Source organism: Leptopilina heterotoma, unplaced genomic scaffold (genome assembly GCF_015476425.1).
Source record: "Leptopilina heterotoma isolate Lh14 unplaced genomic scaffold, ASM1547642v1 Lhet_16, whole genome shotgun sequence".
Classification (NCBI taxonomy): Eukaryota; Metazoa; Arthropoda; class Insecta; order Hymenoptera; family Figitidae; genus Leptopilina; species Leptopilina heterotoma.
Window position 1 is genome coordinate 93,459 of NW_025110874.1, and position 13,762 is coordinate 107,220.

Sequence of the window (13,762 nt, forward strand, 5' to 3'; positions counted from 1 at the left end):
ATGTAGGATCATAGTTTGCAATTTCTATGAGCACGGTTCTTCTATTGATACCATATTGTGTTCTAAGTCTAGCTCTCTGTTTGCTCGTCCACGGCATCTTCAATTTCTTGAACTTGGCGAGCATGCTCCTCTGGTGTACCAATTATATCCGCATTTTCGTTAAACATGACTTTGACTTGATTCATTGTTGCACTACATACGCCACATGGGTGTAGTGCACTAAAATAATCTTTTCATAAAATATTTTTTCGGGATTGTTTATTATGCCACACAGCTGAACTTACCATTTGATCAACTCTAGCAAAAGAATTCATGCAATATTCGTACCATTCCTATTTAGTCATGATTTGATAAATATTAAATTTGAAATGGAAGGATCTGATTCATATTCACATCAATTTAAATTCATACGCAACATAGATAGCATTCCTAAGGATAAATTTCTTGCGCATTTGATGGATTATGATTGGGCGTCAATATTCTCTGAGCATGACATTAATGTTGACAGAAGTTGACTTTATTTTTTACCTCGGCATTTAATATGTAAGCGCCATACCATCCACCAAGTGGGAAGAGATTCATGCCTTGGATGAATTACGAGAATTAATAAAGGAAATAAATAAATTACGCAGATTAGCTAAGAGAACAAAAAAATAGTGATCAAATTAATTTGATAAAAATTCGTAACTTAGTCAAAACTAAGATCAGAGATTCACACAATAGATATAATTTCAATAGGTATTACTAAAAACTATGTTAAATCTGACAATATTTGGTTTAATCTTGGTGTAGAGCTTAAATAATGTGAATATCATAAATATGCTGATAACTTCAAGATTTGCCTATCTAAACCATTGCTATTGCCCCCTAAATTGATTCAAATAGTTCAATTTGATATTAATTACGTTGTCAAATGGGGAAATGATAATGGACTTGCTCTTAACCCAGATAAGATTCAGGCTATGATAATTACAGCAAATAACTGTATTTCTGTACAGGACTTATCATCACTACCTCCCCTATTAGTAAGCAGGGTTCCAGTTACATATAAGGATAAAGTTAAAGATCTTGGTTTGACGTTAGATAGAAATTTAACTTGGAGAGATCATGTTTCTGAGATTACGCGCAAAGTGTTTATAGTACTCCAACAGTTAAGTAGAAGCAGGGAGTCTCTTCCTACATCAACTAGAATGTTACCAGTTGAATAATTAATTCTTTCTATCTTATCTACACGAATTGATTTACTTTAAGAATTTAGAGGAATCAACATATAATAGATTACGAGAGAGAAAGTCAATTTTGAAAATACGTGCGCATTGAACTAGTAAAATGCAAAGATCGTTCATTATTAGAGCTGCAAGGTTGTGGAACAAATTATCCCTTAAAATGAGAAATATATCAACGCAATTATTTTTTAACCACTTCACTGGCATGGCATTTATAACTACTACAAAGCAATATTTCTATATTTTAGACAACAGGAAACATGATTATCACAATACAAATATCGGTTTTTGATATTCTCAATGTTTTTTCGAACGTTGAAATCGGCTATTTTCAATAGTTTTCAAAAAATGGCGTTCCACTTTTTTTAAATTTGTATGCAATATAACTCGTGTCTTTATTAAAAAAAGATATTTATATACAATATTATAATATAATTTTAAAAAATTATATAATTATATTAAATAAATAGGAATATTAAATATGTAAAAATAATTTAAGCAATATTAAAAAATAGTTATTATTATAATTATTATAGGGTAGGGTGGGGCATTACTATTCTTGTTTGGATTTTTGAATCTAAAAAATGTATTTAAAAAAGAATAAAAAAAATGAGTAGGACCGTTTGAAAACTTGACTTCTTAGCTACAATTTTACCATGTATTATTTTGCTGTAACTCTATTCTGTCCCGAACTACAGCGATTTTACGATTTTTTTATGCCGAAAAAAACGAAGGGCGAAACTATTCTTGTAGCTATTAATAATATAATACTAAAAAATATATAAAAATTAATTTGTTAATTTCAGGAGTTTTTATGGTTTTTCTCTTCCAATTTCTTACCATTCTAACCTAAAAACAAGCACACAAAAAAAACTGTTTTGTAGTTTTCGCTGTTATCAGTGGGCGAATAGTTTCGCCCCAACCGCACATTTTTTGAAAAAACACTCATAAAATTTTTGGACAATAGAATATTACAAATCCATTATGATATTCGTGTTCAGCACTAAATTTGACTTTAGAAATAATTTTTCCGATAATTTTTCCGAACGTTTATCACTATTTACAATGGCAGACTAAATGAGTGAAAACAAGTAAGCGAGTATATCAAAGTCACATTTGGGTACCTAACTCCTATGATAGATGGCGCCAGAAGCTCAAATGTAGCGTACAATGTTCGATTGACATGACAAAATATTAGACGTAACTTATTGGTAACCTTCTTTTTTCTTTATTCCTTCTTTTTTCGCATACATAAGAGCAATTGTTAACTAGAATGATGAATGAATCATTATGTTTTAATTTTCTATTTTTCTACTCAGCTATGCTACTATGTATTGTTCCATAGAGGGCTTATTAACCCTAGGAACTTATGTTTATATTTTTTCTAATGATATATAATATATAATAATATATTTTTATCACATAAAATGTGTTTTTCGTCCCAGTGTTCTATGGTTGAAAATTTATTTTAATTCATACAGGTTTTCTGGGTTAAAAAAAAAATTTTTTAAATGAACATTTTTCGGTTTCCTGACATAAGAACTGCTATTTTTAATTATGACTTAAACAAAATTCATTTTTGACACCGTTATCGTAAAAAACACATTAGGACGTATGGAAAACATACTTTTTATAAAAAATATGTAGCATTTTATTCATAAAAGCATAACTTAAAATTCATCAAATAATCATATAGTTGTGGACTTTAATGTCTTAATATATACCTACATATGATATTATTAAACATTTATTATAATATACAAAAGATTGTCATTAACAAAATTATAAAACAAAGAAAATAATTTATAATTAAAAATGTTTATTCTTATAATAAATGAAAGTCTTTTTTCCAAATTTCAATGTCATTCTTAAATAAACAAACAATATTTAAAAACAAACCACTGAATTAAAAAACAAAAAATTGCAAATGCGACCTTAAAAAAGAGGCTAAACTCAACTTACCCACTAATCTAACTGACAAGGATGAAATACGAGACCAATTTTTTAAACCTTAAAATCCTTATTCGTCTCGTAAAGTACATGCTCAGGTTCATTGGTCCAACAATTGACAACTTGAAAGTTCACTGCTCCAAGCAGAAACGGTCAGTGCAGGTGTTAATTTTCGCATCTTTTCCTCCAATTACTTTTACTATTATTTGTTTCTTAAATCTTCCAAATCAGTTTTTATGTACTTTTCATTACATCTGATGTATTCATAACGTTCACAACATTTTACTTGTGAGAAGAATATGGAAAAAAATATGAAAATTTAAATAAAATAAATAATATTATAAATAATAATAAAAAAATATTATATATATATAGGTTATTTCATGTGAAAAGGCAAATGGCATTGTCCACTTGTGATTTAAAGCAATATCAAAGTTATTGGGCTTAACCCTCCTGCGGTTTTATCATTTTTTAATTTTGCAGGAAATAAATTTATAATTTTGTTAAAACTAATTTTGACTATTTTATTTTTATTTTGATATTAAATACAACTATTTAGCTTTAAGTTACACTAAGAGTTTTATTTATATGACTTTCGAATTTAATTTTTTTAAATAAATAAATGAAAGATACACCCCGAGTATACTCGGTATAACCGTAGGGAGATTAAAATTTAGCATTTTTCATGTAGAATAGAATGCCGAGTGTCACTTTTCAAAATTTTAAAAATGTCGACCACAATAGGTACGAATGTGATGTAAAATAATCATTTTTTTAATTTAAACTTTAAAAATGTTTACATTTTAAGACTAAAATTATATATAAAACTACCTACTAATTTTCATATTTGTGAGCTCACTGAATACAAATCTATGGTCTGAAATAAAAACCTCAAAATAATCCAAAATGGTCGATTAATTTCTTAATATTTAATATATTCAACTGAAATCAAGTGAATGTTGATACTTGTGGGTTTGTGAAGTCGCTGAATACGATTCCAAAGTTGAAATTTAAAATGGCGGATCCAAGATGGCTGATTAATTTTTCAACATTCAATATATTCAACTGAAATCAGATGAATATCAAATTTTATAGAAATCTATTAAGTTTTGCCATTTTGTTCACATGGCTACGATATTGTAAATAAAAATTCACTTAGACGCGATTTTAAAGATTTTGTTTTCGGAATATCCCTATCTATTAGAGTATATATTTTTTATGTGATATTTAGGACAAAAAACTTAAAAATTTAACGTTTTTTTAAACCATGTGTAATTTATTTATTTATAAATTTATAAAACTTTGTGGCATGTCATCACAAAGAGCGGTTTATGGATAATAAGAAATGACTATTTTGAATTTTTCTGTAAAGTTTTTATGTTAAAATACAGTGTCAAAAAACTTTGTTACAAAAAATTATACATTTGGGCGTTAATGGGTTAAGTGGAACCATAATAAACCATGACGGGAGCATTGTTGAAAATAATTCTCAACAAGAATATATTACATATACTGCTCGTACTCAGTTTCATAGTAGCAGAAGTGTTGTTTCTTGTGGGAATACTAAAAGTACTTAAAAAATATGTCAAATATATTGCTATTCTTATAGTTTGAATAGTCTTAGTTACATTTGTAACTTTTATACAAAATATAAGATATATTATTTACATTTTACATAAATAACGACGATTTTGTTGTTTTAATATCTTAAAACTTACAAAAAGAGACATTTATCAAAAGTAAATAAAAATGGTGATTTTCAAAAGAACATAAGTTTGATTCATTTGATCGAACATTGTTTAATGTTTCTATAATAACTTAATTGGTTGAGTATTTAATTAACTTATTATTTAATGGAATGAATAATTAAATAACAGCCAGAATGATGCTTGATAATTTTTTGATTAAGTTTCGAAATAAAGAAACTTTTTTGTACTTAATCATTATTATGAAGAAACATTATCTTTGTTGACTAATTATAAATATAATTGTTGTAATTAAAAAACAAGTGTAATAGTGAAATCGGACAAGGGTATACAATATGACAATCCTCTTTGGTCTGATGAGCCAAATCATAATCATCTAGACTCGTCTTGATCAGTCCATGATTACTGAAATAAATATAATCATTAGATTCTTTTATTCTTATTTTGAAGTTTAAATTGAAATATGTACCTTAAATATAAAGAAGGGATTTTTTACTCAAGAAATCTTGAACTTTTGTATTTTATAGATAAAAAATTTTTAAACTTTCTGAAAATTATTCAGAAATCCGAATTTAATATCCTCTTAAGAGAAAAAATACGTTCTACCAAAAACCTGGAGTCAAAGATTCTGCATGTTGTAAAAGAGTTCAAAAAAAGTTTCCTTAAAGTTGCCATGTAGAAAAATTTCTTGGAATCTAATATTAGAAATTTCCGTTAGAATATGTAACGATTTTCTTACATTTTAAATACAAAAATACCGCGACAATAAAATTTAATGAGAATTACAAATAAAATATAAAAATGAAATATTAAAGACAATAAGGAACATAAATTTTAAATAAATTATAGACAGAAACACACAAATATCAGTAAAAATTTAACAATTTAATTTTATAATTTCAAATTTATATAAAAAGATTAAACTTAACGTTAGGCATAAACAAAAAGCCAAAAACAAAATAATTAAAGATTATATACACATACGCACATCCAATATATACATAAAGAAATAAGATAATTGTCAATCATAAAACATAGATAAAATAAAAATAGAAAAAGTTCTATATATAATATTTTACGTTCGTGAATTCGTCTTCAAGTTTATACGCTCTCAATAATTTAAATATTATTTATATTTGTTCTGTTTAAAAAAAATTTTTTTAAAAAGAAATTTGCGTTAGATTATTGTAATTATACTTTCTTTTTGTTAATCTGATATTTTGAAATAATTTTTTTTAATTGTTTAAACAATTTTTATAAACAAATGTACTGTAAGGACATTTTTGGGCAGAAATGAATCGAATTTTTTACGAATAATGTTTCATCTAAGCCGCTTAGAGATTTTCTTTATAAAAAAGTCATTTTTCAATTAATGTTATCATTGTTATAAACAAACTATATAAACAATTACATTTTTCGGGAAGTTATGTCTACAAAAAATTTTTTAAATGAAATTTGCTTTGCATTATTGCAATTAAACTTTGCTTTCGTTAAAATGATTAATTGAAAAATATAGATTTTCCCTACTGTCCGGAAAATGTATGAAAATCTATGAAAACTCAGGAAAAATAAAAATAATAAAAATAATCTATTGATGTTTTTTTCAGAACTGACAGAAGTAATTCAAATTCATTTCTAAATTATTTTTTGGTCTAGGAAAAACTGTTGTACGTTTCTTTACTGACGAGAAAGTCGGAAAAATGTTTTTCAAACATAACTTGCCGAAAAATGTAATTGTTTATTTAATTTGTTTATAACAATGATAACATTAATTAAAAAATGGCTTTTTTACAAAGAAAATCTCTGGGCGGCTTAGATAAAACATTATTATTAAAAAATTCGATTTATTTCTTCCCAAAAATGTCCTTACAGTACAATTGTTTATAAAATTTCTTTAAAACAATTTTCTTTAAACAATTAAGAAAATGTATTACAAAAGATCAGTTTAACAAAAAGAAAGTTTAATTGGAATAATCTAAAGAAAATTTAATTAAAAAAATTTTTTTTTAGACATAACTTCCCGAAAAATGTAATTGTTTATATAATTTGTTTATAACAATGATAACATTAATTGAAAAATGACTTTTTTATAAAGAAAATCTCTAAGCGGATTAGATGAAACATTATTCGTAAAAAATTCGATTCATTTCTGCCCAAAAATGTCCTTACAGTACAATTGTTTATAAAAATTGTTTAAACAATTAAGAAAAAAATTATTTCAAAATATCAGATTAACAAAAAGAAAGTATAATTACAATAATCTAAAGCAAATTTCATTTTTAAAAAATGTATTTTTAAACATAACTTCCTATAAAGTGTAATTATTTATAAAAATTGTTTATAACAATTTTTAAATGCAAAAACTTTTTTTTTACTACTTACACACCGCCAGACATTAAATGTATACAATTTTAAGTATGCAAGAATTTTTTTGAGCAAAAGAAATCGAAAAATGTAAAAAAAAATTTTTATACACTTTGCATAAAGATTAAAAATTTATAAAACAAAAATTAAAAAATCGACTCTCACGTATCTCTTCAGAATTTAGTTTTGCGTTAGGGAAAAAATTTTTTTTTTAATTTGATTTAAAATTGTAGTCTAGAAATCAATTTGAACCAAATTTTGCCATTTTGCCCCACTGTGTGATGAAGCCACGGTTACAATTAAAATATTTGATTATTGGACTATTATTTACAGCTGTCAGTTATGAGCGAATATCGAGAAGTTCGGACGATGACAATTAAAAAATTATACGATATGATTTGACAATTAACGAAAAAATAGATAATATGATCATTCGATAAACAAAGACGATAACCAACAAAATCGCTTGAAAAAAATGAATTTCTCGAATGGATGTGAAACACTACTAAAATCTTCTCTAGAACCGTCGTGTCTTATTTTTGAGAGTGTTTTTAGCATTACAGCAAATAAATTAAATAAATCCCTTGTTGTGTAATATACTATTTAGCAAAATCTACTAAAGTATACCATACTAAAATGTCAATAATAATTGTGTTTATTTCGCATATTACTAAAAATATTAACTTTTTTCTTTAAACCTCCTGTGGAGACAGGTCTTCACGTTTTCAGCCTTAAAAAGTTAAAACCGCTTATTTATGAAGAAATAATAATAGTAGATACAAAAGTGACTATAGGTTTTTGTTAATAAACATATTTACATATTTATAGTTTCTAAATTTTTACAATTAATTTGAAATTTTATTCTTTGGCACTAGGAGTTGGACTTGGATTTGCATTTGAAATTACTGCAGAAGCTATTTCAAAATCAATGAAAATCTTCTTAAGGCAAAAAAGTCAAATATTTCTGATTTCCAGATTCCTTGATTAAAAACCCTTTATCGATCTCAATTACCTTAAAATTACACGAAGCATGTCTTCGATTAAGGAAACTCCAGGTGGTTGTAGAAATATTTTAGCTTCACAAATTGTTCTCAGCATGCAAATTTTTCCCGGTAAATTGAATCTGAAATACAACAACAAAAGTTACAACTACAAAAAGTAATTAGAAGCAATAAAATATTTGGTAGTTAAAAGAAAAAGTTTAATAATAATAATAGCAATAATATCATAATTCGACTTTTTCGAGACAGTATAATATGCACTATATACCATAGATGCGCTAAGGAATTGAGTTTTGTTTTTGTTAAAATTGACTGGGGTCTGACTTTCGCGTTGGTGCTATTTTGATTTTGACAAATAAAAGAACATGATTCATCAATCTTTGCATAATTATTAAATTTATCATTTAATCCGGCAAGTTTGTGGTTGGGCACGTCATGCCTTACACTTACTAAAAACTTATAATTTCCTAAAATTTACACTTTAGCGTTTTGAGTAAATATAAAATTTGTCCGCCATATTGGATCCGCCATTTTAAATTTCTTAAGTCCGATATCAGCTTCTTTGTCAGCGACCTCAAAAACCGTTGAGTAAGAACTTTTAAACAAATTATTATTGCTTATGGAATACAAAATAAATTATACCCTAGTGATAGTTTTACAGTCAATACGTAGGTGATTTTTTTTTATTTAATCTTTTTTAATTAATATCATTACGGCACTTTTTTCTAATATCGCCATATTTGTAGGTTATATTAGTTTACCTTTCGAGAGCCAATTCAAAATTAGAATATAATTCCCTTCTATGAATTCTATTCCTCCAATATGGTGGTCGATATTTTTTCATCTTTTGGTACTGCATTTTTCGTTTTGGATTTGGTTTATCCGATCCGTTTGATATTGGCCAAATGACATCAAACTCATGAACTTGATTCCAGGTGAACCCTTTTATGGGAAGGGTTTTCACTACTGACATTGTCATCTGCATATACATAATTTTCAATCAGTCCTTTTTAGGACTTCAATTTTATTTAATAGAATTGAAATCGCTTCCAATCAGTCAATTTCAGGACTTTTCTTTAATTGAAATTAATTAAAATCATTTTTAATGAGAACTTTTTAGGACTATGCTTTGCATATTTTTAAAATAATGTTTTGTTGTATTAGATCCGCTATTTTGAATTTTAAATTCTGAACTCAAATTCTCATTCAGAGACCCATAAAAACCCCTGAGTAACAATTTTAGGCTTTTTTAACTGTTTTTTAAAAAAGCCACTCGGCATTCGATTCTAAATTAAAAATGCTTAATTTTAAACTTTTTAACTTTTGAATTGATTAAAACTACAAGTGAACAAAGTCATTTACCTTTTTACATAAAATGGCCCACATAAAATTTTTGTACAATTTTAATTTATTACACTGCATAAGATACTTACCACAAAAGCACTTCCTTTTGGAAAATTTAACGATCTTTTCTTTATTCTATGGTGAATATTTTGCAAATTTGATTCAATTTCTATTAAATGAGTTTGATTTTGAAAGTACAAATCATTTTCCATAGTAAAGTTGACTAATAATGACAAAAAACAAAGTTTAATTAAGCTTCTCATAACTAATTTCTGATTGATATATAATTATAATCTTTTTTAATCAGTTATTTTATTTAAAAAAATTTCTGTTTATTCCAAACAGCAAAACGTCTTTTAAAAAAGTTTTATCTATCCTTTGAGAAACTTTTAAATGTGTTATGACTATTGATTCATATATTTCGTAACTGTAAATTGAGTGTTTGAACAACCTCTTATCAAGTTATTATTGACAACTGATTTTACATAATTAACCTCTTTTGCAGTGTAGTTTGAAAATAGGTTTTGGGACTAAAACGGTCCAAAAAATATAATTTTATAATATTTAAGGTTTTCGGGGTTGGCAAAATCGAATTTGATGTCAGTTTTTTAAAATTAAAAATGACGGGGAGCCCCACTAAAAGTTGGACGCTAGTGTTGCTATCGGGAGGGAGCTTATAGATATAGTTTAAGCACTGCTTGGGTTTTTAGCCAGATCCAAGCCAGAAACGTCAAGGTCTTTTATTCGGTTGCTATCTGGGCGGAATATCAAAATTCATTCCAGAAAAAGGTACTAAAAATAAAATTTTTCAATCTCTGAAAAATCAAGGATCTGTGTCTTCAATTAATTTAGTTGCTATTGTGAAATCCTCAGACATTGCAAAATATGGTTGTGATCCAATTTCAGAAGTGATAGTTGAGGATATGAAAAAAGCAAAAGCTATTAAATTGACGAATGAGGAAGTAATATATGTTCTGTTTCAGAAATAATATGAATTAATAAGAGAATACACAAGGTTTGTGGATGTAAGGATTCTTTTTCAGCTAAATATCATCATTATAATGATCTTAATATTATCTGAACCTTCACCAATAAAGCGCATACATATAACTAAAAATAACAAATTAAGGTTATTACCTATTGCTTTACCATTTGCTGTTATTGATAACATCAATGATAGAAACTTTCACTATCTAGAAAATCATATTTAACTGTTAAAGATAATAGCTATCATTTAATCGCATACAATTTCATTAAAATCGTTAAGTTATTTAGAATATTTTATTCCCTTATACAGTAAACCCTCGTTAACGCGTACTCAGTTAACACGAATTCTCTCTTAGCACGAACAAAAATTGCGGTCCCGGCAGAGATGCATATAAACTGTATAGAGACGTCCTCGGTTAACACGAAACCCGGTTAACACGAAACTCAAACAGTTTTTGCGGTCCTTATTTCGTTCTTAGCTTGGTTAACGCGTACAAATTGGTAACATCTCACTTAAAGTTCTTTGTTCCTCCTATTTTTTCACCTCTTAAAATATTTTTGATAATGTAATAATTCTATTAATCGTTTGATCAATTAGTATGAAAACATATTTCTATCAAATAATACAAGAAATAGTGTTTATATTGCAATGAGTAAAAAAAACAATCGAATATCGACCTAAAAACAAAATTATTAATTATGGTACTTTATGTCATTTATTATGAATGCCCCTATAACACGAATTATTTTAACACGAACTGCTAAATTTTCGGTCCCTTCATGTTCGTGTTAACGAGGGTTTACTGTATTTAGAAAAATACGAAAATACTTACAAGAGGCTTGTTCAAGTATCAGAAAAAAATCAGAACCGAAGCAACACTTCCTTGTCCATTATCCAAGAATGATTAAAATTTTTGGACCTCTAATTCACTTTTGGACAATCCGCAGTATTTTAAAAAAATTGTCCAATCAATGCGAAATTAGAATAAACCAATTTTAACTTTGTCGCAGAAACACCAAATGGGTCAATCACTGAAGTTCATTATGTCAACATAAAGCAAATTCGAAATGGACCCAAAAATGTGTCTCATCATCCAAATTTTCATTTAGGTAAAATTTTTCGTTGTTTTTTACTAGAAACTTTATCATAAATTTTTATAAGAATATATTTCAGGTTTCTGTTTTCTGATCTAAAAAGTTTCTGCACAACCAAGTGGATTAAATTCAACGGCATTAAATACCTTGCTGGCTATTGTTATGTTCCACTTGGTTATGAAAATGGGCTTTCGTTGTTTGGTGATCTACAAAATTTTTTTTGGAAGGATAACATTTCCAATGTCATCAGATAGAAGGAAGAAAGTACATTGTAGTAACGCAATTATAGGTCGATTTACATTAAAATAAGAACACTAATTTGTAATAAATAAATCAAGAATTTTTCAAAAGCGAATAATTCTCAATGTTAAGCATTGTACTAATTAATTTACATTTTAATGCTCTCACCCCCTAGGATTGTTCTATATGGAGAAAAAAAATACCCCTATTTTTTTTTGAAAATAAAAAATATCTAGGGATTTACTTACGATATTTTTTATTCCTAATGCACAAAAGTGGCGATTTCAGATAGCAGACGACAGGGAGTAAAAGTCATTCACTTGTTCGACTTGTATGAAAATGGCGGCCGTTTTCTCCCTTAGGCAAAAATAATGCATGGGATCAGCTGTTACTTTTGCACATGGGAGAAAATGGTCGCCATTTTCATACGGTCGAACAAATGAGTGACTTTACTCTCTGTCGTCAGCTATCTAAAAGCGCCATTTTTGTGCATGTGGGATAAAAACACTTTTTCGTAGAATTGGTATAGAATCCTTGAAAATAAATATTTTTCATTCAGCAAACTCTGTTTCTCTTGAGAAGACTTCGAAGAATAGTGATAACTTGTTTAATCATTTTTTTAAATTAAGGGAGACTGGGGTAAACCCGCTCACTTTTTTTCAGATCGGCTAAAATCTAGGAAATTATTCTCTAAATCCAAGTTAATTTATATCATTTAAAAGCTTATGATTTCTACTAAAAAAATTAAAAAGACCCGTGTAGAAATTTCGCTAGGGCCCTGATCAGGGCCGGATAGGGCCGACCTATTAGGGAATGAAACGCCGCGCCCGATGTGGCCCTGATCAGGAAATCCACATTTTCTTGTCGCCCCGATCTGGCCCTGATCGGGCGCGGCGTTTCATTCCTTACTATGGCCCTAGTAGGGCAATTTCTACACGGGGAGTTTTTGATTGATCTTTTTTAGTTTTATTTAGAGAAACTTTTTAATAAACATATACCAAATTTCGAAATTACAATTTTCCAGGCTAAACCTGCTCACTTTATCTTTTCAAGACGGAACAGTTTTATTTTTTAAATATTGAAGTTCGTCTTATTCCCGTCTTAAGTATGATTTATTATTGATAATTTATGAGTTATATAAACAATTCTATAAACAACAAATTGGTTTAATAAATAATGAACATAGATTTCATGAATTACAACTATGGATTTAAAAAGTGTTATATTTTATTAAGAGAAAGTGAAATGTAGTTACAATTTTGGTTTTAATAAGTCATAAATTGTGTTATTGTTGAAATATAATACGTGAAATTATTTTATTCTAAATTTTAAATTTAAAACTAAGTGAGCGACTTTACCCCGAGTGTATTCCTCACATTTCAGAATAAATTTAATTAAATCTTTTTAAAATAAGACAAAACTATATATGTACTTCGAGGAAGGACATCCAATAGCAAAAAAAAAATTTACCAGATAAATTAAGACTCAAAAATAATGATCAAAAAACTTAAAAATCCAAAAAACGTTTTTTTCTGACACCTCTAAAAACATTTGATCGTCTCTGATTCTATGTTGAATTCATGAAACTAAACGAAAGTTCGTTAATATAAGTTGAATGTTAAGTACTATTCACAGTACCAATATCTCCATCTTAAGTTGAGTTCATAGCGTAAAATCGCTAGTGAGCGGGTTTACCCTAGTCTCCCCTAACTATTTTTTATAGTGCCCCAAAAAAACCCTATAAATTTCAAAGTTATGTAAAAAAATCGTTGAAAAATATTTTTTACTATTTTTATTAAAGTTTTTTACTAGATTATGAATAAATAACACAAATATTGATTTTAAAACA

General features: G+C 27.4%; 3 protein-coding genes across 6 annotated transcripts in view; 1 reads left to right on the forward strand and 2 right to left on the reverse strand.

Annotated features, from left to right (window-relative positions):
- LOC122498819 overlaps positions 1-3,289 on the reverse strand; it is a 40,219-nt gene extending 36,930 nt beyond the window's left edge. For 2 of the 4 annotated variants that reach the window (XM_043606755.1, XM_043606754.1), the window contains exon 1: positions 3,189-3,289. The gene's annotated coding sequence lies outside the window, so the exon portion shown is untranslated. The remainder of the gene's footprint in view (positions 1-3,188) is intronic. The other 2 variants (XM_043606756.1, XM_043606753.1) reach the window with 2 other exon arrangements.
- The window catches only part of LOC122498818 (probable serine/threonine-protein kinase clkA), a 56,114-nt gene that overhangs the window by 12,882 nt on the left and 29,470 nt on the right, over positions 1-13,762 (forward strand). The window lies entirely within an intron of this gene.
- On the reverse strand, positions 8,154-9,803 carry LOC122498800. Its single transcript, XM_043606713.1, has 3 exons — positions 9,681-9,803; positions 9,009-9,226; positions 8,154-8,369 (listed from the first exon to the last, which is right to left on the reverse strand). The coding sequence occupies exons 1-3, from the start codon at positions 9,801-9,803 to the stop codon at positions 8,255-8,257; spliced, it is 456 nt and encodes a 151-aa protein (XP_043462648.1). The 3' UTR covers positions 8,154-8,254.

What these genes read in the sequence shown, in the direction of transcription:
- LOC122498800 (XM_043606713.1), bottom strand. Translation starts at nt 9,803, where the DNA reads ATGGAAAATGATTTGTACTTTCAAAATCAAACTCATTTAATAGAAATT. An exon ending in CAAAAGGAAGTGCTTTTGTG is followed by an intron (nt 9,227 to 9,680) that starts GTAAGTATCTTA and finishes ATGTATATGCAG; the next exon opens with ATGACAATGTCAGTAGTGAA. An exon ending in TTTGAATTGGCTCTCGAAAG is followed by an intron (nt 8,370 to 9,008) that starts GTAAACTAATAT and finishes GTTGTATTTCAG; the next exon opens with ATTCAATTTACCGGGAAAAA.